The following is a 23985-nucleotide window of genomic DNA, read 5'->3' on the forward strand; positions in this document are numbered from 1 at the left end:
AGCCCCCCCCCCTCCAAAAGCCTTCATATAGATATTCGAATGTTCCATCAAAGAGTAAAGAAGAGGAGAACATGATTTTCCTCTCCTCAAACGTCGATTTTAATATTTTATAGTATACGTTCTTTTTGGTTTCTTGGTTTTACTTGATTGCAGGACAAGAATTCATCTACAGGGTCAAAAAGTCAGGTAACATTTTAAAGAAAAACGATATTAGCAATACACGTATATTTAAGTACCATACATTGAAATATAAAATGAAACAAACATGAAATATGTTTATCTTGTTAATTGTCGTCCATTTCTCTCTATCAATCGCTGGAAGCGATTAACCACTGATTGTGTAACACGTGTAATTACCTGACTTTTTGACCACCCTGTAGTCCCGTGGAGTATCCGACTTCATGTTATTACTTGAGGTAACATCATTTGGAGAAGGTAATGTTGACTAGTGATACCAAGGAGGCTATTGAGCTGCGAATACTTCATGTGATTTTGAATATTTGATCAGGGTTTATTTCTAGGTCAAAGTATCCTCATGCCAGGTTGTCCTGACAAACCCCTGTACAGAGAGACCTTGTGTTTGTATGTCAAGCTAAAAGTTAAAACCTACAAAACAAACACCCATAAAGTTGGTATTTTCTTGATCAGCCTTGCCTTGAATGAATGGTATTTAAAATTTAGAAAAAAATAATTTATCCTCTGGGGATCAACTGGGCCAGGTTTCGTTAGGGGAATTGGTTTTTTAATCTTATTCTGTACAAAATTGTGAATAAAATGTCTACTAATATGTTGATGCAAAAATAATGTTTTTTAGTCTATAGTTGAACGTCAAAAAACATTATTTTTGCATCAACCTAATAATTACTCGAGGAAAAAGGTGTGAGTGTGTCCAGCTAAAGAGAAATAGGCTGGGTAGTGGAAAAAGATAGAGATATGTTTTGATGGAAATAGGTTACTTTTTTTTCCCTGGCGACACAAGGTAGCCCTGCTTTCTTTCTCTATCACCTGGCAAGGTCACAGGGGAGACAATCAAATAAACCTTAAGCAAAATTCATCCCAGCAAAACTGAAGCTGGCCTGCCAGGACACTATATATACAAATGTAGGCAAATTTGGACATGTTTTATTGGTTTGAAAATGTAGGTTCTTTTTTCCAATTGTCATAAAATATTAACCATAGAATAGTATCATCAAAAAGCTTTCAAATTTTCATGTAGTTTCTGAAAAGATCTGAAATAACAGCAAGGGGAGACTTGATTCCAAATATTTCTCATATGTTATATCTCCCCTCTTTTGGAAATAGGGTACGATTATGAATATCTCCAGTATCAAATTATCCTTATACATTGTGAAATTTACTTTATATATGAAAACCAAACAGGGGAGATATAACATATGAGAAATATTTGGAATCAAGTCTCCCCTTGCTGTTATTTCAGATCATTTGAAATCATAGCAAGTTTTAGTTTCCCCTCCATCAAGGCCAGAGATTTTTGGGGAAATATCAGATATTTTGTAATTCATATGCAGAACTTGGAAAACAAATGATTATGATTGAAACATTTTATGACTGTAAAATGGGGTGTATAAATTTTACAAAAAGTTGACAAAAATTATGAAAAAATATGAATATTCCTCTTAATGTACGACATAAAAGGCAAAGTTTACACTTACTAGTAGGGGTGTACCAATTAACCGGCAGGTAATCAGTAATCGACGTAATCGGTCATTTTGCTGATTAATCGTCCGATTATTTACTTTTCTCTTTCCTAAATCATTTCATCACTGCCAAGTGACTCAACAGATAGCTTTGTCACATTAACATAGTAAATGCTAATTTAAATTAACATTTAATTATCTGGTCACTATTTTGGCTTTTTGCCTTTTTATAAACTAAAATTACAAAATGCAAAATACAATTTCAGGTTCTTAAATGAATATAATTAAATAATTCAATAAGAAAAAGAAATTACAAACCAAGTACAAAGTACAAATTGTAATTCTTTAAGTGACTAACTATAAGCTGAAGTTCTGCACCTGCTGCTGCTCTACTTTCCTATTCTTGCTGCTTGCTTCCTCTGCTCTTATAGTCTCCTCAATATTTAAAGTTGAATACTTTTAAGTTTTAATGTAGAAACATTAGTTTCTCCATTCTCAGGACACAGCCTGTTCCTCATAGGTTCAGACACATTACCACCTGTACTGAAGAGCCTCTCACATTCCACAGATTAAGATGGTGCGCTTAAATATTTTGAAGTCAGTTTACTCAGCAGTGGTAATATCTCCTGCGTCTTCTTCAACCACTGAAATGGATCATCACCTCTTGCATGTAGATGTAATGGTCAAGTTTTTAACCATAAAGGATGGAATACTGCTGCCATATCTGGGCAGGAGCTGCTAAAAACAGCCTATAATGCCTTGACATAGTACAAAATAGACTTCGTGGCTTAGTGGGGGATGCCCTTTTCTCTACCCTGCAACCTCTCTCCCACAGAAGAGACGTGGCGAGCCTATCCTTGTTTTATCATTACTTCCATGGTAGGTGCTCGTCTGAACTCCAATCTCTGGTCCCCCCCCTCGCCAATCTTTCACAAAAAACACCCGTCTAGCTGAATCCACTGTGGAAAATTTCCCCCACTCTTTATCTGTGCTTAAATCAAAACGTGGATTCCATGAACAAAGCTTCTTTCTTAGAACTGCACGCCTGTGGAACTCTGTTCCGTCTGCCTGCTTCCCACCTGACTACAACTTGGATGTCTTCAAGTCCAACGTAAATAAATTCCTAATGAACCGCCCCCTTAAGTAAACACTTCATCAAATCTCCACACTAACGTACTGTACTTGCAATAACCCTTATCCCTGAGTGGTTTCTGGGCCTTGATAAGTGGTGACCACCGTGTAAAAAAAAAAAAAAAAAAACTCCTTTTGAGTTTAGATTGTGATTCTTGTATTTCTGTTGCAGTTGCAGGTTTTACTCAACTTCTACCTGCTCTAAGTTTTGATTTGTTACTCTCGGCTTATTTGAAAGTAATTCATCAAATAAGTTCGAAAAAGATACAGTTTTACTTTCACTTCTTAACCGTCAACAAAGCTTGACAAAGTGTCTCCTGCCGATTCTGCTTCATCATCATCAGTAGAAAGTAGATGATGTAGAATCCAATTCTTAAGTGTTTTCCATAGCATTCTTTTGAAATTTGAATCTTGGATCTAGGAAATTAGACACAAGTTTTTACCATTTAGATAGGCTGAAAATCTTGTTTCCATTGATTCATTGAATTGTTCAACAATGGTAAAGATTCCACTAAAGTCAGAAATATGAGAATTATACACTTCTCACACTTCAAAAATAAAGGCTGAAATTAGAAATAATTGTACTTTTACTTATTCTTATACTAAGAGTGATGAAATCATCTTTTGTAACATTTTTACTATTTACTTTTTGATGTGAATTGGTTTCACAGTTGCCATGTTGTAATTTACACTTGTTTGTGCTTCTTCATCCTCAGCCAGTTTATCTTGCTGATTCTGCTTCATTATCAGTGGAAAGTAGATGTAGAATCCAATTCTAAATATGTTTTTATGCCAATCTTTTCATGATTAATATTTGAATCATGCGTCTAGGAAAGGAGACATACACAAGTTTTTAGGTAGGATGAAAATCTTGTTTCCATTGATAATCTGGATTGTTCAACAATGGTAAGAAGGATAACCTGGATTGTTCAACAATGGTAAGAAGGATAACCTGGATTGTTCAACAATGGTAAGAAGGATTCCACTAAAGTCAGAAATACTAGAATTAGATTCGACAGCTTTTGAGAGAAATAACCTCAAAGCTAAATTTGTATGTATTATCATTGATATGGTTGATGTTCTGTGACTTGTTCCTAGGCGATTTCTTCAAATGGACTCTGAAACTAAATATGTATTTTTTCAAACAATTTGACTCATGAAGAATACTTTATTTTTGGTTCACACATCATCGCAATTTACTGCACAATTCCTCAACATAAAAACTGCAAGATGAAATAATTTTCTTTGATCGTGATTTAAAGTACAAAAAAAAAATGTTAATGCGATAAGAAGAGAAAGAAGGGAAGTTTTCCGTGTGCTTGCATCTATTTGCCTCAAATTCAGTGCAGTTGTAAAAGTGGACATGTTAACAGCACGTCATGCTTGTTATTTGATAAAATGCTGTAGATGATGCATGTCTTCGATAAATTTTCACTGGCAATCAAAAAAGGGAGTTCACATGTCTTCATTTACAATAGAATTAATATCATTTATGATAAACAAAATTTGCTGATAAGTCGGCATTAGAAAACTTATTAATCGGCCGATTATCAAAGGCCGACTAATCGGTAGTCGACCAATTTGATAATCTACATACCTTCTTACTATTACATAAATGAAGCTAAAGGCTGTTCAAAAACCTTAGTTTGCAAAAATCTAATGATTAGTTGCTTATTTCTAAATGGTTCAAAAAGACAGGAAGCGAAAGCTGTAGCCCTTGATATCTCTAAGCCCTTTGATAAGGTCTGACATGAAGGGCTTCTCACAAAAATTAAACCCTATGGCATTTCTGGATGAATACTCAACATAATCATATCCTTTCTAAGCAAGAGAAAAATCCAGGTTGTCCTCGATGACCGTATCTTTATATGTAGAGTGTTATAACTTGTATATTTATTTTTTATATATATATATATATATATATATATATATTCAAAGTCTTGACAAGGTCTGGAAACAATGCCGAGATAAGCAGAGAGATGCATATATCATGTGCTGTGCATAAGGTAGTGTAAGCTAGAGCTGTATCCCTTGATATATCCAAAACTCTTTAACATGGTCTAGCATGAAGGGCTTCTCATAAAAATTAAATCCGATGGTGTTTTTGAATGAATATTTAACATAATCAGATCCTTTCTAGACAATTTTTGTGGGGAAACCCTTTGATAAGGGCTTCTCACAAAAATTAAATCCTATGACATTTTTTGACAAATACTCCACATAATTGGATCCTTTCTAAGCAAGAGAAAAATCCAGGTTGTCCTCTATGACCGGCTCTTTAAACAACATAGTATTAATGTAGGTGTGCCCCAGAGGTCGATTTTTGGACCTTTATTATTCCTGATACCAAACAGAATTAAGTGAAGCATGCAGGGTCACCCGGGAGTGAGTGCACAGTGAATGAGACATAAAAAAATGACTTAAGTTCAGCATTCCCCCCCCCCCCATTTAGCCCCAAAAGTCCCCAGGAGACGTCAAATCTTGGTGAAAATGAACAAACGGTGCAGTTTTAGGTCTTAACATACGTAAATTTAAGTTCTGCACAATGCAAAAAAAGAAATAAGTCCATCATTTGCTCTCCTCCATTTAGCTCCAAAAGTCCCCAACGCCTTAACATATTTAAATTTGAGTTCAACACCATGCAAAACTGCTAAATAGACATACACAGAAAATTTTGGACAAATATGATAAAATAGTCCCAAAAATGGAGTGTTTTTATTAACCCTAAAAGAGCCCCTGGGGCACACCCAAGAGTTATTCGTGAAGTATAGACAAACAAAATTATATAGAAATCAGTTAGTTACAACTTTTCAGAAAGTTTTATAAAAATTCAAGACATCAATTTTTTTAAATAAGTACAAAAGTGTCAATTTTAGCCATTTTAATCCGAAAGGCACCCCTAGGGGGGGCAACCAGAGTTTTCCCGGAAAATCCGTTCTGTTACTTTTTTACTCATATCATGTTTAATGTTTGTACAAATTTCAAAAAATTCCAAAAGAAAAGTGCTGACAGACGAATGGACAAGGGTGAATTTATAGGTCCACCCTCGTTTTCATCAGGAGATCAAAAAAACAAAACATTCTTTTTTCCCAATATATGATTTTTTTTGCAATTAATTTTATTTTTTTGATTTTCAGTTGGAACTCGTTGCAATGGATAATCCTCAAGATTTGAAAAAACAACTTTTTGTCGAATTTGACGGTGAACAAGGCGTCGATGAAGGTGGTGTATCCAAAGAATTTTTTCAACTCGTTGTGGAAGATATTTTCAATCCTGATTTTGGTAAGTCGTTGTCGATGTTGTTTTTCTATTCTTCACATCAATTTCTTTTTTTTTTTTTTTTTCTTTTTGTTTTTTGTTCAAATTTTCACCCCAAACAAGGCACAGTGCCACTTTGAAATAGGGGGCTACTATCGGGGATATAAGTTGCAGGGGTATTATGAAGGGAGATGAGTGGCAAGATGTCTGTTCACAATTACACTTGAACTTCTGCATGTCAGTACAGTTGGGAAAGCAGAATCCTGGAAAGGAGTTCTAAAGTCTAGCAGTTCCAGGGAAGAAACTATTGGAGTAGAAGGTTGTTAATGTCATTTTTCCGTTCTTCACCTCAACTTGAAGTTTCTTTGCCCTCGGCTTGAAACAAACGAGCACTGATTAAAATTTTATTGCTAATAAATGTTCGAAAATAAAATCTATGCACAGCTTGAAACAAAAGAAATGTAAATATACTAAAAAAAAAAAATTGGTTCTTGTTTAGAATTCCCACATATTAAAAAACGATTATATAGAAAAATATGGTGAACGTATTCGTGGCAAAACGAAAACATTGTGTTCCTAAATCAAGTAAATTTAAATAAGAAAATCAAATTTTATGAATATCTTCGGAGTGACTGTTTTGCCCACCATTTTGACAAAAAAATCTCAAGAAATCAAGGGAAATAACTCCACAATGATTCATACTTACTACGTTTGTGTTGTAATATCCACAAATTTCCATTAATCGCTTAAAAATTATTTTCTTTTTAAAAATAAAGCTACTTGATCAATTTATATGATTTTTTGGAATATGATGTTTTCATTTCATCAGTAATACATACCATACTTTTGGGTAATTGCGCCAAGTCCGGGGTAAATGCGGCAACTAGCTAAAAGTACTCTTTTGGCAACCACGCATATAAAGAGCATTTTATTTTAGTTGATGCAATTATCCCCGGATTTGGCACAATTACTCCAAAAGTATGGTACATCATATATATAGATTTTTTTTGATAAAATACGCATCAAGTGCGCTTGAAACCCTCCTCCTCCTCCTCCTCCTCCTCCTCCTCCCAATCCTCGAGTGGCTTCTGGGCCTTGATATGTGGTGGCTCCTATGTTAAAAAAAATAAAATTTTGGCAGATTCTGTAAAATTTTTTAACTCCTTGAATTTTTTATTTTATTTTATTTATTTTTTTTTTAAATTCAATTTTAATTTTCCTGCTTTTTTTTTTTTTTTTTTTTTTAATTTCTTTTTTTTAACATTTAGGTATGTTTACGTACAATGATGAGACGAGACAATATTGGTTCAATCCAAGTTCACTTGAAAATGATGCCCAGTTTACCCTGATTGGTATCGTGCTTGGTCTTGCAATTTACAACAGTGCCATTTTGGATATCCACTTCCCTATGGTCGTCTACCGAAAACTCATGGGCAAGAAAGGGACATTTGCAGATTTGGCTGGTGTTGATCCCGTAAGACAGTTTTTTTTTTGTTTTTGTTCTTCTCATCTGTTTTTGCATTGTCATCCATTTTGTTGAATGTTGAATGGATTCATCCATCAATTGATAATGAAACATTCGCAAAGTTCATATGCCATGTATCGTCAGGGGCTACGAGCCCATGAGAGCCAGATCAAAGAAATCTGCAACCTCTCTCCCACAGAAGAGACGTTATGAGCCTGTCTTTGTTTTATCATTATTTCCATGAGAAGTGCTCGTCTGAACTCCAATCTCTGCACCCCCCTCGCCAAACTTTCACGAAAAGCATCCGTCTAGCTGAAACCACTGTCAATAATTTTCCTCACTCTTTATCTGTGCCTAAATCAAAACATAGATTCCATGAACAAAGCTTCTTTCTTAGAACTGCACACCTGTGGAACTCGCTTACGTTTGCCTGTTTCCCACCTGACTACAACTTGGATGTCTTCAAGTTCAACATATACAAATTCCTTTAAAACCGCCCCCTTAAGTAATCCAATTTATCAAATCTCCATTACTAACGATTACAACAATATTATCCCATTGATTACTGTACACACAATAACCCTTGTCCTCGAGTGGCCTCTAGGCCTTGATAAGTGGTGACTCCTATGAAAAAAAAAAAAATCTTCATTAATCCCAGATAACCGTCCATTATTTCTTCCTGAAATTTTGCCACAAATTGTATTTCATTAAATAGAGGTGCACAGTAAAAAAATTTTTTTTGCAAAAATACGCGTTGCATCCCCAGGGGCTCAAAAGAGATTAAAAAAAAATAGCACGTTTTGCCCCATAACTTTTGATCTATCTATTGGATTTTTCTGAAACTTGGCCAAAATGTGGAGCTCATTGTTAATATAAATCCAGTATGGGTGACCCTGGCAAAATTCTGGTTCGCGTCCCCGGGGACTTTTAGTGCTAAAAATGCCCTTTTGTTTTGTTTTTTTTTTGTCATATTTCTCAACAAAAACTTGATTTGTATGAATATATAATGGTTTTTCACGGTGGACAACTCAAATGTACATGTGTTAAGGCTTGAAGCTACACAGTTATCCATTTACACTGGGATTCGGCATCCCCAGGAGCTCAAAAGAGGTCAAAAATGCCCCCAAAATGGCTCCAAATGACACTTTTTGCTCAATAGCGTTTGATCCATCCATTAGATTTTCCTGAAATTTGGCCAAAATGTGAAGGCCATTGTTCTTAATATAAATTCAGTATGTGTGACCCTGGCAAAATTCTGGTTCGCATCCCTCTGGGACTTTTAGGGCTAAAAAAGCCTTTTTCAAGCTCTTTTTTTATATTACTCAAAAACTTGATATGTATGTCTATATAGTAGTTTTCCATCGTGCTGAATTCAAATATACATGTCTTAAGGCGTGAAACTCCACCGTTTGTCCATTTTCACTGGAATTCGGCGTTCCCAGGAGCTCAAAAGGGGGTCACAAGAAAAGTTTTGCATTGCAGAATTGAAGAAACAGGTGTTCCCAATGTTGATAACTCCGACAGGAGGAAGCGTGTTGCTTGGGACAATTGAATTGGAATGGTGAGAAGTGGTTGGTGGAGTACCTCAAAAGCACTGTGATTTCTTAGGATGCCCGGACACCAAGATTGGGCCAAAAAGAGCGAAAAAATGTGATAAGAGCAAATCAGATTACTCAATTTTTAACTATGACGGAAGTAATATTTGTTTTTAGGACTAATCCTTCACACATTTCTCACATTTATTATTTCTTTATTTTTTGTGATGTCATCTCACATGCAGCATCAGAGGTGGGACCACGCATGCACAGCTTGTTTTTCTGTCTTTGGATTTTTAATTCCTGAAAAAAATGTGCCCAGAATGTGCATATCTGCTGATAATACTATGCTCTATAGTAGATATGAAGAAAAACGAATACAAGAAAATGACGATCCAGCAATTAGAAGAATAGTTGAACGAAAAATCCACGACAGACGACGTTGGGGGTCGGCGATCTGTCAGAGGTCACACGACTGGTGTCACACCCAAGGTAATAGTTGAAAGCTTAGGAAACGACTTCCATTCTGTTGTAAAATTATAAATGGATAAGATTTGATGCTATTAAGACTAAGCGTCTTTCCTTTAACAATTACAAGAAACCTTCTCCACCTCCGATTGCCGTGATTAATAAGTCTACCCGAAAGTTTATCATTCAAACTCCGCAGCTTAACGTTTACAGGTGACATGAATTGGAACAAATACCTTAAAAGACATTGCCAAGGCTGTTGCAAAGAAGGTGGGCTTGCTGTACCATGGACAACAAAATGGAAGCTTGGCAAAGTGTAACCTTCAAAACTTAATTTCTTTCCTCTCACGTATTTCTCTTTTCTCTCTCTTCACTTTCAGACATCTTCACTCTACTAAGTTTCTGGGAATAATTGAATATTAATTTTAAGTATTAACTGACATAGCATCTACCCCCCTTCCCCAAGATACCTGAACACTCCACCCCGTCCCTCTACCCCATCCTATCGCTCTATTCCTCACCCCGCCCCACATCTTTCTCACACTCTCTCTTCCCATCAATCTACCTTCCTCACTTGTATTTCTGAAATGTTTATATTATCTGAAATTGATTCCCCACTCATTCGAAACCAATATTGCAAAATTGCTGATTCCGTCTTGGTATTCTTGTTTCTTGCAGACGCTGGCTCGTTGCTTACAAGACATGTTGGATTTTCCTGACGAAGTGGAAGATGTCTATCTGCAGATGTTCAGCATCTCTTATCGCGATGTCTTTGGCAATGTTATTACGCATCATCTCAAAGAAAAAGGGGACCAACTCCCGGTGAATACCTCAAATAAACATGTAAGCATCTCATTCACATTATAAAAATCTTTGGAAATCAACAATTTTGACAATTTTTAAAAAAATTTATTTATTTTTTTTTTTTTGACAATTTTTAAAAAAATTTATTTACTGATTTTTTATTTATTTATTTATTTTTTTTTTTTTTGGAAACTTTTCATAGCATCCACTCTTATCAAAGAAGACTTTTTTTTTTTTGGTTATAAGGTTATAATCAACTAACATACTTTCTAACTTACAATGTGGCGCTACCAGAAGTGGTGACAAGGCAAATCCGTTCCTTCACTTTAATTGTTCTTCAGTATTTCTATTGTGAAGCGATTTATTGAAATATAAGAAAAGGACATTATTGAAAAAATATAGCACTACATTGGAAGTTAGGAAGCTGACTATAACCTTGTCCCCCCCCCCTCATTTGTTGTTAAGTAAAAAAGAAAAATTGTATGTTCAATCTTGTTGATGGTTGTATCCAGTCAGATTCGATGTATTTGTATGGTTGGCACAAATATTGAATAGGAGGGACTAATCACATGTTTTGCAAGCATTATTTTGTAAGGTTAAATTTGAAAATTTTATATATATATATATATATATATATCTTTTTTTCTGTTTGCAGGAGTTTGTTGCCTTGTATGCAGATTATCTTCTGAACAAATCAGTCGAAAGGCAATTCCGAGCATTCAAATGTGGCTTTCAAATGGTAACAAACGAGAGTCCTCTACATGCCCTATTTCGTCCAGAAGAAGTCGAGTTGTTGGTCTGTGGAAGTAAAGTAAGTGAAGCTTGTGTGTGCGTGATGCTAAGGATTCTAATTCATAATAATGATGATAGCGATTTTAATATAAATATATAAACTGTGTTTTTGTTTTAATTCTAAACAAGCACCCATTATTTGCATTTATCTGTTATTGTTAACAATTTCAAATTTTTTTTAGCAATTTTCAACTGAAAATCTGCATGCTACTAAAATTCTGGAGATCTTGCTTGTTACTGTGCACACTGGATGATGTCACAAAAAAGGGATGAGATAAATTGTAAAAAACATATCTAACAAATACTCGCCAAGCAGATGATAGCGATTTTAATATGAATATATAAAGTGTTCAGTTCAATTATTGGTACTCCTGCAGTATTTTACCCACCGATTTCACGATCTTAGCCGAGCGTTGACGAACGCTTTCGGCGTTAACGCCGACGAAAACCGAGAATTCGGAGCTACGCACGGTGCAAGAACGCGAAAAGTATGTGAATAGCAACAACATTACAAGGAAAAGATATTACATACACAACAAAATGGATAAAATTAATACAAAAAATTTGGATAAAATAAATCACAAACACTTACCGTAAGTTTTTTTAAACTAAAATAAATTTATTTTGTTGAATATTTTTTTTTTCGTTAATTTTGTTTTCCGATGGCTTTTTTTGGGGGGGGGTAAGCAACAGTAATAAACACTTCAATGTTTTTTTTGTTTGTTTTTAACAAAACGTTATTAAACAGTAACAACAATTTTTTTTTTTTTTTTTTTTTTTTTTCAGTAATGTTTGTAGGGGGGGGGGACAACAATTACTGTTTATCTTTGGTTCCGACTGGAAGATTTTCTACTTTTTCTTTTTTTTTTTTTTTTTTTTTTTTTGTAAAAAAGTAAAATAAATTTATTTTGTTGAATATTTTTTTTTTGGTTCATTTTTGTTTTCCGGTAGCTTTTTTTTTAGCTAAATTAAATAGCTGAAATGAAAGGCTGTGTATTTTTACTTTGAACAATAAAATAACTGAAATGTGTGTAATTTCAATGAAAATTATTCATCTGCTGCGCGTTCGTTTGAAGCGCCCTGATTGGCTGATAGAGTATCGTACCGCTCGCCATGTTCCGGCGTTTTCCGACGGATGTCGATCAACGCTCGGCTAAGATCGTGAAATCGGTGGGTAAAATACTGCAGGAGTACCCAATTATTTCCACTGGCAAAAATCTTATTTTGCAATCACATGGAATCGTTTTCAATCTTTCTAACTATTCTGAGAGTTTAAGTCTCATCATTTTACTACACCTGTCTCTATACTGCTACCAGGCATAAGCAAATAGCTCCCCTGCCTTGTGGATGCTTTGGGAAAGGCAAAAGGCTAAGAGAGTAAACCCCAACAAAAAAATCTGGTTTGGAGTCCCGATAAGTGGATAGTGAAGCACTGCAACACTTTTCTGGCAACTTCTGTAGCTGCGTCGACTCCGACCATATTGGCTTGCCTTTCTGTTGAGCTTTGTGTGCAATGCAGAGAGGGGGACTCTGGTAACTGAGCAAACCTAGATCTCCTTATCATCCACTCAGGCCTACATCTAGACAGCCAATTGCAGCTTCGAACTGCATCGCCACAGCAGATGCTGCGGTGCACCAGACTAGATGCAGGTTACCATTGTCTTATTAGACAGTAGGTTGCCATCAATCTCTATACTGCGTACAAGTTTCATGAAAACGTGTGCAAACGTTGGATATTCAGCTGAACTCATTTCGACAATCTAAACTCCGAGGTATGTTTATTTTAGATGCGGGTTTACACAGTCTGCCTACCATATTCAAAGAGTTTGTCAAACAAAGTATCCATACTCACTGCCAAAGTTTCAACCATACACTTAGCGCCATCTTTAAAACTCAAGTTTGGACTAGTGAGAAAGCTTGTTGGTGATGGTTTTTGGGGTGTATAGGTAAATTCTAATTTTCTCGGGAAGCATATTTTTTGCTTGTGTATAAAGTGTTCAATTTGATAATGAACAACTGATTTTGATAATTTTTTGTTGAGGTATGCGACCCTCTCTTCCTGAAGATGAAGTGATGCCTTAGAGGATGGTCTCTCGGAACAGATACTAGTAAACAAATTTATTTGCTGTTTTTATTTTTATTTAAATATTGAGTCGTTACCAAGAACATCAGACTATTACCATCACCCTCGCACGCAGAATTCCACCATGCAGTCAAGAACAAGAAAAAAAGGAAAAAAAACAGATAAGGATTTTGGCATTGAAATATATCTGATATAAGCAAATAAATTTGTTTATACATTAAAAAAATGCCTTGTTTTCAGCTTCTAAAACGTATTCATTTATGTACATAATTATTTTCAATTTTCAACTTACACAATGCTTCAAAAGCAGGTAAAGAAGAAAAAAAAATTTCTTTCCTAATTTCAATGTTGCGCGGCTGGTGTGACACCCTGCTGACGACTGTTTTTATTTTTATTTAAATATTGAGCCGTTACCAAGAACATCAGACTACTACCATACTACCATCACTCTGGCACACAGAATTCCACCATACGGTCAAAAAAAAAGAAAAAAAGACAGACTCTAAATTGATAAGGATGTGTAGTATTGAAATATATCTCATATAAGCAAATAAATTTTATATATTTTTAAAAAAATGCGTTGTTTTCAGCTTCTAAAGCGTATTCATTTATATACGTAATTATTTTCAATTTTCAACTAACAACGCTTCAAAGGCAGGTAAAGAAGAAAAGAAAATCTTTCCTAATTTATATATATATGTATGTGTAAATATATATGTATGTGTAAATATATATAAACAGATAGATAAACTCGATTCTGAATAATTATTTTCTAACCGGCATTGCCTGGCAGCTAAATAACACTTGTGCTGTGGCTGAGCAGACCAAACCTGTGACGATATTATACAATCTGCATAATCACACTTGTTCAGAAATGTACTTACGATCCCCTTTCACATTGTGTTCTGCAATCCTGAACGTGCTACCTCAGAATTGTGTGAATAAGCATGTATCACTGTCATATTTTTGGAGTTCTTTATTGTCCAAGTATCGTGATATTCCTAAGTTTTATGTAGCCTCTGTATATTGCTAATTTTTTTTATGATGATGGCTTGATAAAGAAAAAAAATAATATTGTGGCGTCTGTATTCATGTCAGGTGTCCGTAGAATAGAAATATTTTTTAAGCACGGCAGTAATACATACAACAGATTTCTAGTTATGATTTCTAATTTTTTTTATTTTTTTTCACATACAACAGATTTCTAGTTATAATTTCTAATTTTTTTTATTTTTTCTAAATTTGTTTTTAAAGTTTTATTTTTTTTTAAGTTTTATTTTTATTTATTTATTTTTTCAAAATCAAAAAAAATTTGTTTCAATCTTTTTTTTTTTTTTTTGTATTTCAGCAATTTGATTTCCATGCCCTTGAAGAAGCGACCGAATATGATGGTGGATTTACAATAGACTCTGCAACTATCAAGTGAGAACATTTTTTTTTTTTTTTTTAATTTAAAAAAAAAAAAAAAAAAAAAAAGATGGATTTTTTTGCCTACATTGCTAGAAACCTATACATATCAGTTCTCCACATTTTCATTGAAAATTTTATTTTTTGTTTTTCTTTTCTTTTTATATTTTTAGCAAAAAACTAATTTTTACCAAATCGTTAGAGCCTTACATGCTTATTTTTATTTTAATTAAAATTTTTTTTTTTTTTTTTTTTTTTTTTTTTTTTTTTTGCTATTTGTCTGGATTTTATTTCTTTTTCTTCCTCCCTCTCTGTCTTTCTCTCACTTTATCTTTCTTTTTATTTTCCTGTTTTCTCTTTCTTGTCGAGTTTTTTGCCTTTCTTTCCCCTCTTATGACAGTTCTCTCTGAAAACTGAAAATATTAATTTTGCAGTGAAGACTTCAAAGGATTCATGAAGAGACTAAGGGAGTTAGATTACTTTCATCAAAGTCTCTTGAGCCTTCCATGTAGATGTTGATCAAAATCTGTTTTTTTTTTTTTTTTTTTTTTTTTTTTTTTTTTTTTTTTTTTATCTTTCAGCCTTGCCTTCCTATTCTCTTTTATGATAATTCTATCGGGATGATTGATTATTTTAGCTTGTTCCTTTTTTGTTTCTTCGTATGGCAGCAAGTCATTATTAAGGCATGGTTGATTAAATACGACCGTTTTCTTCTTTATTTTTCTGTTGATTTTCTCGATCTGACAAGTTATTTTTCTCATTTCAATTGGTAAGTTGTGTATTAGGTTGCCGAGTGAGTTTTTTGTTTTGTCAGCCATTTTTCTCAAGCGTTTTCGATCATTGATTGTCATCAGGAGCAATTTTGTTGTTAAAAAGGCTTTTTTTTTTTTTTTTTTCTTGTGACAAAAAAATAACTCCACAATCTAATACAACTTAACAACAGAAATAGGAAAAATGCTCGGTAGATTGAGAAAATCAACAGAAAAATAAAAAAAAGCAAACTGTCGTATTTAATGAAGCATGCCTTGGTGTGTGTGTGTGTATATATATATATATATATATATTAGTGTTGGAACGATTAATCGTAATTAGAAAAATTGGAAATTTTGGAGGTATTGGAGTCAGAAAATTTTTTGCTTTTTTTCTGATGCCAAAAGCGATTCCTTTAATTATATTTTTTATTTGATTTTGATTAAAACAAAATCTTCCAATTGCTGGTAGTAATGATAAAATAATGAATGTTGATTGATTTTTAAACAACCAGTAAAATTAAAATCTATAGATTATTCTCAACAAATGTATTTTTACATTTGAGAAAATATCTGTATATTCAACATGTTTTTTCGGTAGTCGAGAAAAAAAAATAACAACTTTATAGATTGATATTTAGGGATTTATAGAGAATTGGAACTGAGAAAAAAAATAACAACTTCATAGGTTAATATTTAGAGATTTATAGAGAATTGGAACTGAGAAAAAAATAACTTCATAGGTTAATATTTAGAGATTTATAGAGAATTGGAACTGAGAAAAAAATAACAACTTCATAGGTTAATATTTAGAGATTTATAGAGAATTGGAACTGAGAAAAAAATAACTTCATCGGTTAATATTTAGAGATTTATAGAGAATTGGAACTGAGAAAAAAATAACAACTTCATAGGTTGATATTTAGAGATTTATAGAGAATTGGAACTGAGAAAAAAATAACAACTTCATAGGTTGATATTTAGAGATTTATAGAGAATTGGAACTGAGAAAAAAATAACAACTTCATAGGTTAATATTTAGAGATTTATAGAGAATTGGAACTGAGAAAAAAAATATTGGAACTGTCCCATCACTAGTATATATATATATATATATATATATATATATAAACACATACAAACAAATAAATGCACATTGCTCTTTATTATAGTGTGGTGGGGTTTGTTTGTTTTTGTTTTTTAATTTTATGTTTTTGTTTTATTTTAGAAATTTTTGGTCCGTTGTGCATGAGTTCACTGAAGAGCAGCAGAGGAAATTATTACAGTTTACAACTGGAACAGATAGTGTTCCAATTGGTGGTCTCTCAAAAGTGAAATTAATCATAGCTCGTAATGGACCAGACTCTGATAGGTATGAGATTTTCTACTCTAATAATTTTTTTCATCAAATGGCTTGTCTTTGGGATTCTTTCCCTACTTAAATGTAAGTGTGCTCGGTACTGACGGCCAGTATGCAAGTCTCCTAGACCTTTTTCTCACAACTTGCCCTGAACTGTGTTCAGCTTCCGTTCTGTCTCCACTTGGATCTTCCGACCACTCTTTTGTATCAGTTAAGATAAAAATGAAATGTGATAAGTCCTCAGATGTACCTCTCCATCATACAGTATATCGATACTCTATGGCTGACTGGGATAGCTTCCGTACATTTATATCAGATCTACCTCTGCGTTCCATGTTTAAAAAGGATGTGTCCCATTCTGACGGAATGGTTAATTGTAAGTATAGACCGTTTCATACCTTTGAAAAAATTCCAGTAAAAGCCTAACAGCCAGCCGTGGTTCTCTCCAGAATGTGTTGCTGCCATTGCACACACAAATCACTTTTTCCATTGCTTCCAACGTAATATATGTACTGAGACTAAAGCCGCTTTCAGGACTGTCAGCAACCACTGTAAAAAAGTAATAAAGAACGCAAGTTGTATGCTCAGTCTGTCAAAAGCTGTCCAAAGCAGCTGAGCAGTGGCTTGGTTCCCACCAGTTTTGGCAAATAGCAAACAGAATCCTGAACAGAAGCATATGTTCTATCCCAACTCTCATAAATGGACCTGAGGTCATCTCATCAGCATCAGACAAAGCCAAACTCTTTGCCAAGAACTTTGCAGCTAATTCTACCCTTTACGACCAAGGCCGCCAACCTCCAATATTTCCTCCTGTATCAGAAAACATGCTATATGATATACAAATATCTGTACGTGATGTTGCCAAGCTAATCAAAAACCTTGATTCCAGTAAAGCAACCGGCCCTGACAGTATTCCAATTATAGTACTCAAGACTCCAACCAGAACTAGCGCCCATCCTTACAAAACTGTTTAAACGTTGTCTTAAGGAGAATTGCTTTCTGTCACCCTGGAAAATCTCATCCGTATGCCCTGTATTTAAGAATTCAGGTGATCCTCATCTCCCTCTTAGTACAGGCCAATAATCTCCTGTACGTCATGAGTAAGTTGCTGGAATCCGTTAAATAGAGAAATAATCAACCATCTCAGCAAAAATAACCTTCTTAGTGACACACAATATGGTTTCCGTTCTGCTAGATCTACAACAGATGTGCTTACAGTTATATCTCATAGGATTAGCGAATCTCTCGACAGAGGCTACCTTTCTAGGTTTACTTCACAAGATCTCCAGCTACAATATAGCTGGAAATGTCTTCTCAATTATTAAATCATTTCTTTCTGATACGTTCAGAAGAGTAGTGGTTGATGGGCAGAAATCAGAAGCTCTCAGTATTAATGCTGGAGTCCCTCAAAGGTCCATCCTGGCCCAACTCCCTCCTGATCTACATTAATAATCTTCCAAATTATATCCTTACATCATTCGTAGAAATTTATGCTGATGACACTACTATCTTTGGTAGCACATCTAAGACCATAAACAACCAAGTTCTCTCTGATTCTCTCTCCTCTGATCTTAAGCAAGTGGTACAATGGGGAAAGAGGTGGCTTGTTACTTTTAATGCATCTAAAACCAAGCTTTTATCTTTACATCATCAACACTCTGATCCCCATCTGGCATCAATTGAAATGAATGGCTCTCGTCTTGGGGAAACCTCATGTTTTGACAAGCTTCCGGGTTGACCTTTACTCCTGATCTTAAATGGAACACGTACATCAAATCTGTTGCCAAGGCCGATGGAAAAATGGTGAGATCCATCTATCGATCCAGTAGATATCTCACTGCTGATGCAATTCTCTATCTATATGAGCCAGGTATGTCCAGGGATGGAGTACTGTTGCCACATTTGGGCAGGAGTTGCTAGAAAAGACTTATCCTGCCTTGATAGACTTTGTTGCCTCGTAGGGGATGTCCTTTTCTCTTCCCTGCAACCTCTTTCTCATAGAAAAGATGTTGCGAGTTTGTCTCTGCTTTATCATTATTTTCATGGCAAGTGCTCGGCTGAGCTCCAATCTATGCCCCCCCCTCGCCAGACTTTCACAAGAAACACCGTCTAGCAGAAAACACTCACTAATTTCCCCCACTGTTTATCTGTGCCTAATCCTAAACGTAGATTCCATGAACAAAGCTTCTTTCTTAGAACTGCAGGCCTATGGAATTGTCTTCCATTTTCCTGCTTTCCAGCTGACTACAATATGGTTGTCTTCAAGTCTAACATAAACAAGTTTTTGATGAACTGTTCCATATAAGTTAACAACTTTACCGAATTTCCATTATTAACGATTACTATATTGTCCAATGTCTACTGTACACTCTTTAACCCTTGTCTTCGAGTGGCCTCTTGGCCTTGATAAGTGGTGATACCTATGTAAAAAAAAAGAAAAAAAAAAAATGTGAACAAACATCTCGTTTCCAAACTTCCTACCCAGATTGTCTCGCCTTATAAATCTTTTTTTTTTTTTTTCTCAAGGAGTCATCACTTATCAAGGCCCAGAGGCCACTTGAGGATAAGAGTTAATGAGTGTACGGTAGTCAATGGAACAATATCATAGTAATCTTAGTGGAAATTTTGTAAATTGGTATTGTAGTAAGCTGGAAAGCAGGCAAACAGAACAGAGTTCCACAGGTGTGTAGTTCTAAGAAAGAAGCTTTGTTCATGGAATCTACATTTAGGTTTAGGCATAGATAAAGAATGGGGGAAATTTTTGATAGTGGTTTCGGTTAGATGAGTGTTTTTCGTGAAAATTTGGCAAGGGGAACTATAGATTGGAGCTCAGATGAGCACTTGCCATGAAAATAATGATAAAACAAAGGCTCGCAACGTCTCTTCTGTGGGAAAGAGATTGCAGGGAAGAGAAAAGGGCATCCCCCACTAGGTTACGAATGGTATTTTGAACTCTGTCATCGCGGGATAAGTCTTCCTAGCAGCTCCTGCTCATATGTGGCAATAGTACTCTATTTAGGACATATTTGGCTCTTATATAGGTAGAGAATTGCATCAGTAATGAAATATCTACTGGAGCAGTAGAATGATTCCACCATTTTTCCAGTGACCTTGGCAATTGATTTGATGCACGTGTTCTATTTCAGATCAAAAGTAAAGGTCAGACCCAGGAGCTTGTCAAAACATGGAGCCTCCCTAAGACGAGAGCCATTCATTTCAATTTGCATCTCGTGATTATGCCCCAATTTGGGTACTCCTTATTTACCAGTACTTCCATGTCCACTCAGACCCAGAGAAATGGTAGGACGTGTCCGGGTCCCATCAATGGGTTAAATAGATTTTTGTCCTAGGCATGACAACAAACTGCTTCAGACACCTTTTCATCCCCAAATCCATCTTTCTTGCCCCTTTATACTCTCTTTCCCAACCCTATGAACTACTTAAGTGCTTCTCCCTTACTGTCGTGAGTATGACACAAGGTCATTCAGTGGCAAGGCCCTAATTTGAGTGCTTACGAGATTTTTCTTTTTATTTACCACTACTCTTGGGTATATTCTAAGTGGCAGTACCTCTAAGTTCCATTTATGGGTTAGATAGCATCTATCGTTTACAGGCTATTTGTTTACAAAAAAATATCCTTGATCAACAAAATCTCACCTCTTTGTTGTAGAAGTCCCTTGATATTGGGTCAGATGTTTCCCACTTTCAACCCTAAAATTAATCTTTGCAAACCTTTTCTACCCATTTTTATGCTAACCCATTTCAAACAAAAGGAGCACTAGCCTAGCAAAAATTCCCTGTTCAGAGCACCTCTGGCATTAAGCAATGAACTTACTCCACTCGAAAATCAGGTGGCAAGTCCTGGAATAAGGAACCTTCTTGGTACTACAGAGGTGAAATACCTCGGTCCTACAGATGGAGGGCCACATGAATGGCTTTATTTTCCAATCATAGTAATTACCCATCTCCCTCAGCTTGGTATAACATGACCGCATCCATTTTGAGGCCCTCCTCCCCCGTTAGGGAGCATTGAGGAGTTACTCCTCCTCCTGCTCAGTGGTAATATGTCTGAGACCCATCCATTGGTTAAATAGAATCATTTGTTGATGAAAATTGATGACCGAATCATTCCAAACTTCATTTTTATTTCTTATTTTTAAAAAAAATTTGTTATTTTTTAAAAAATTTTGTTATTTTAAAAAAAAATTTTTTTTTTATTAGCAACATTTTAATCCAATAAGTTATTTCAAAAATATTTCCAGAATTTTCGTTTCAGTTTTTTATGTTTTTAATGTGAAAAGTATGTTTTCGTATTTGAATTTCAAACATCGACAAATGTTTCATTTCAAATTTTTTAGTTTAAGTTAATTGTTTTTGTTGAAGGCGGAAAAAATTTTTTCTTTTTTTTTTTTTTTTGTTACAAACATTTCTTGAAATATACCAATGAACTTTTTCAATTTCAGATTGCCAACGTCTCATACCTGCTTCAATGTATTGTTACTGCCAGACTACTCCAACCGAGAAAAACTCCAGGACCGTCTTTTGAAAGCAATCAACTATTCCAAAGGTTTTGGAATGTTGTGAATTGAGATTTTTGCGAAATGTGCCAAGTTCAACCCGCAACTATTCTGTCAACTACAACTAATATCATTGGTTATCGCGACTAATTTTACCATTTCTACAACTTTTGTCACGATGACGATGATGATGATGACTTCTGCTCCTTTTATATTACGAACCGTTACTCCAGAGAAGGGATGACAAAGAGAAAATGGCCAACAGTGTTTGTATTCTATTAGAGCAATCGACGATACGGCAATATCGAACCTGGTATATTCGATGGCCAGGTAAGGCGACTTTCAAGTGGAAAAGGATAAAAAGAAAAAAAAACAATGGGTAAATTTGTAGATTAACACCCTCTGCTTAATCCTCTCTTTCCCAAATACTGAGATTCTATTTTTTTTTTTTTTTTTTTTTTTAAGGAGATTGTGTAGTTTTTGTCCAAAATTCGTCCATCTTTAAAAACAGAAATAATGAAAAATCTGTATGATGTACATACCCGTGACAAAACAAAAATATCATCTTCCAAAAATCATGTAAATTGATCAAGTAGTTTTATTTTTATATAAGAAAATTTTATGAGTATTCAAAGACCGACTGGTTTATCTGCCATTTTGAAAAAAAAAAAATGACAAGAAACGAAGTGAGATAATGTAACAATAATTTATAGTTACTAGATTTATGTTGTAATGCCTACTACTTCCCATTAATCGCTTAAAAATTATTTTCTTTATAAAAATAAAACTACTTGATCAATTTATATGATATTTGGTATATGATGTTTTCATTTTGTCACAGGTTATGTAGATCATACACATTTTTTTATTTGTTTTTGTTTTAGGGTGAATTCTGAACAAGAACTGATTGTGTAAACACTCTAAAAAAAAAAAAAAATCTCTACGAAAAGAAGTAAAAAGAAAAAAAAAACAATTACAATTTAGAATGCAGAATCAGTTTTGTGCATATAATATATATTTAATGTGATATAAACCCTCATTTCCAGATCGTTCTAACTTTTTAATGCAGTTAACCAAATTTTTTCCCACTGACCCTAAATCTGAGTGACGAAATCATAAAACCACATGTAATCACCTCACAAAAAGTAGGCAAAAAATATAACGTACAGGATATATCTTCCGTAGGAAAAAAAAGAAAAAATTAGGTTACCTGTCTTAAAATGCTAGAATGACCTTTTTACATTAAATTTATATGAAACTTATCCCCCCCCCCCTTCCAAATTATAAATGTTTTTTGCTTCTTCTTTCTACCAAGTTTTTCAGTGTTCACATGTAATTGCCTAAAAAAAAAAAAGATAGAACTACGTTTTAGGAGAGTAATTTAGCAAACGGTGTTAATCTACAATATTATGAAACAAATGATCGTTTGTTATCACCATGATTCACAAATACTTTTAGTTAATTCAAGAAAAATTCCAAGAGTCGTTTCTGAACTCCATTCATTCATCAAAGCAAAAAAGTACAAAAACTTTGAGTAAATATTTGCTTTGTTAAATAAACTTTTTTTTTGCATCAATGGCTGTTCTATAAGCAAAAAAAAAAAAAAAAAAAGATGAAATTATTATGGGATGTTGGACCTGAAACTCCTTTTTTTTTTTTTTTTTTACTCTTTTGACTCCAAATCCTTTCTGAATCATAAGGACCATCAAAATATTCCTGTTTTTTTTTTTTTTTTTTTTTACTACAAATACAGAATTTAAAATTACTACAGGCTGAAATGAAAGGGAAAAAAGAAAAAAAAATGAAAGCATTTCTACCCCTGCCGTCAGTTTAAGCTTCTTCCTCCTCCCCCTCAATTCTCTTTTTTTATGTTCTTTGCGTAAAATAAAAATGTTTCAAACGGTTTCTAAAGCAAAAAAAAAAAAGGATTGCTGTAACTACCAGCAAAACAAACGTGTATGTGTGTATGTGATAAAGGGGGGGAAAAAAAAAAAAACCTACAAAATATTACGTTGTCTACACGTCTTGGATTATTGTCCTCCACATCTTCGTTGTCACGTCACATTTCGACCATCATACTCTTTGGCCTTAAGTGGCTTTCTCTCACTGTAACTACCAGGGTATTTCAGGCGTAACCCTTTACTTTTTCACTTGATTTTATTAGGAATTACGCTAAAAAGTACCTAAAGATGGCTGTAGTGTACGTTGGTTGAAACGTAAAGATGGCACCAAGGTGAGGGAAACCATCCAAAACTGTGAATGATGTCGATAGCAGTGTCTCATCTCAGAAAAATATATCGCCAAATGTTTTCTTGGTTTCAACACTTGTAAAACAAAAATTGCTATGACCAGCAAAGGCATTTTTTAAGAAACAGCTTAGTATGTAAACTTTGCTTATGTTTACTCTTGAGGAAAAAAAAATTTTCAAATCCAAAAAAAACACATAAAATACACTTCTAGGTGAATATGAAAAAAGAAAAAAAAATTAAATATTTACATATGTTCCCCCTTCCCTCTCCCCAATATTGAATTTAAAAAAAATGCAAAAACAGCTTTTGAATGAAAAGAAATTTAAAAAAAGAAAAAAAGGCAGCTGTTAGAATTCACCCAATTGCCGTCATTTTAATATCTTTTTATTTATAAAAGTGGCATTGAATAATTGTGCAGCACAGAGGGGCAAAGGGATTCCTTTGCAGCAGAAATATTATTGGGGTTCTTTAATCGACCCTGTTTTCTCAAAATTACCCCCCCACCACCA

At 34.4% G+C, this 23985-nt stretch overlaps 1 protein-coding gene across 1 annotated transcript in view; it reads left to right on the forward strand.

Annotated features, from left to right (window-relative positions):
* Nucleotides 1-22965, forward strand: part of LOC145259091 (ubiquitin-protein ligase E3A-like) — a 78850-nt gene extending 55885 nt beyond the window's left edge. The window contains exons 5-11 of the mRNA XM_080116736.1: nucleotides 5927-6071; nucleotides 7316-7521; nucleotides 10194-10358; nucleotides 10975-11130; nucleotides 14543-14616; nucleotides 16579-16722; nucleotides 21174-22965. Of these exons, the coding sequence (XP_079972862.1) occupies nucleotides 5927-6071; nucleotides 7316-7521; nucleotides 10194-10358; nucleotides 10975-11130; nucleotides 14543-14616; nucleotides 16579-16722; nucleotides 21174-21294 (1011 nt within the window). The 3' untranslated portion in view covers nucleotides 21295-22965. The remainder of the gene's footprint in view (nucleotides 1-5926; nucleotides 6072-7315; nucleotides 7522-10193; nucleotides 10359-10974; nucleotides 11131-14542; nucleotides 14617-16578; nucleotides 16723-21173) is intronic.
* The last annotated feature ends 1020 nt before the right edge of the window (nucleotides 22966-23985 follow it).

Source organism: Euprymna scolopes, chromosome 34 (assembly GCF_053919585.1).
Source record: "Euprymna scolopes isolate OS-2025 chromosome 34, ASM5391958v1, whole genome shotgun sequence".
Classification (NCBI taxonomy): domain Eukaryota; kingdom Metazoa; phylum Mollusca; class Cephalopoda; order Sepiida; family Sepiolidae; genus Euprymna; species Euprymna scolopes.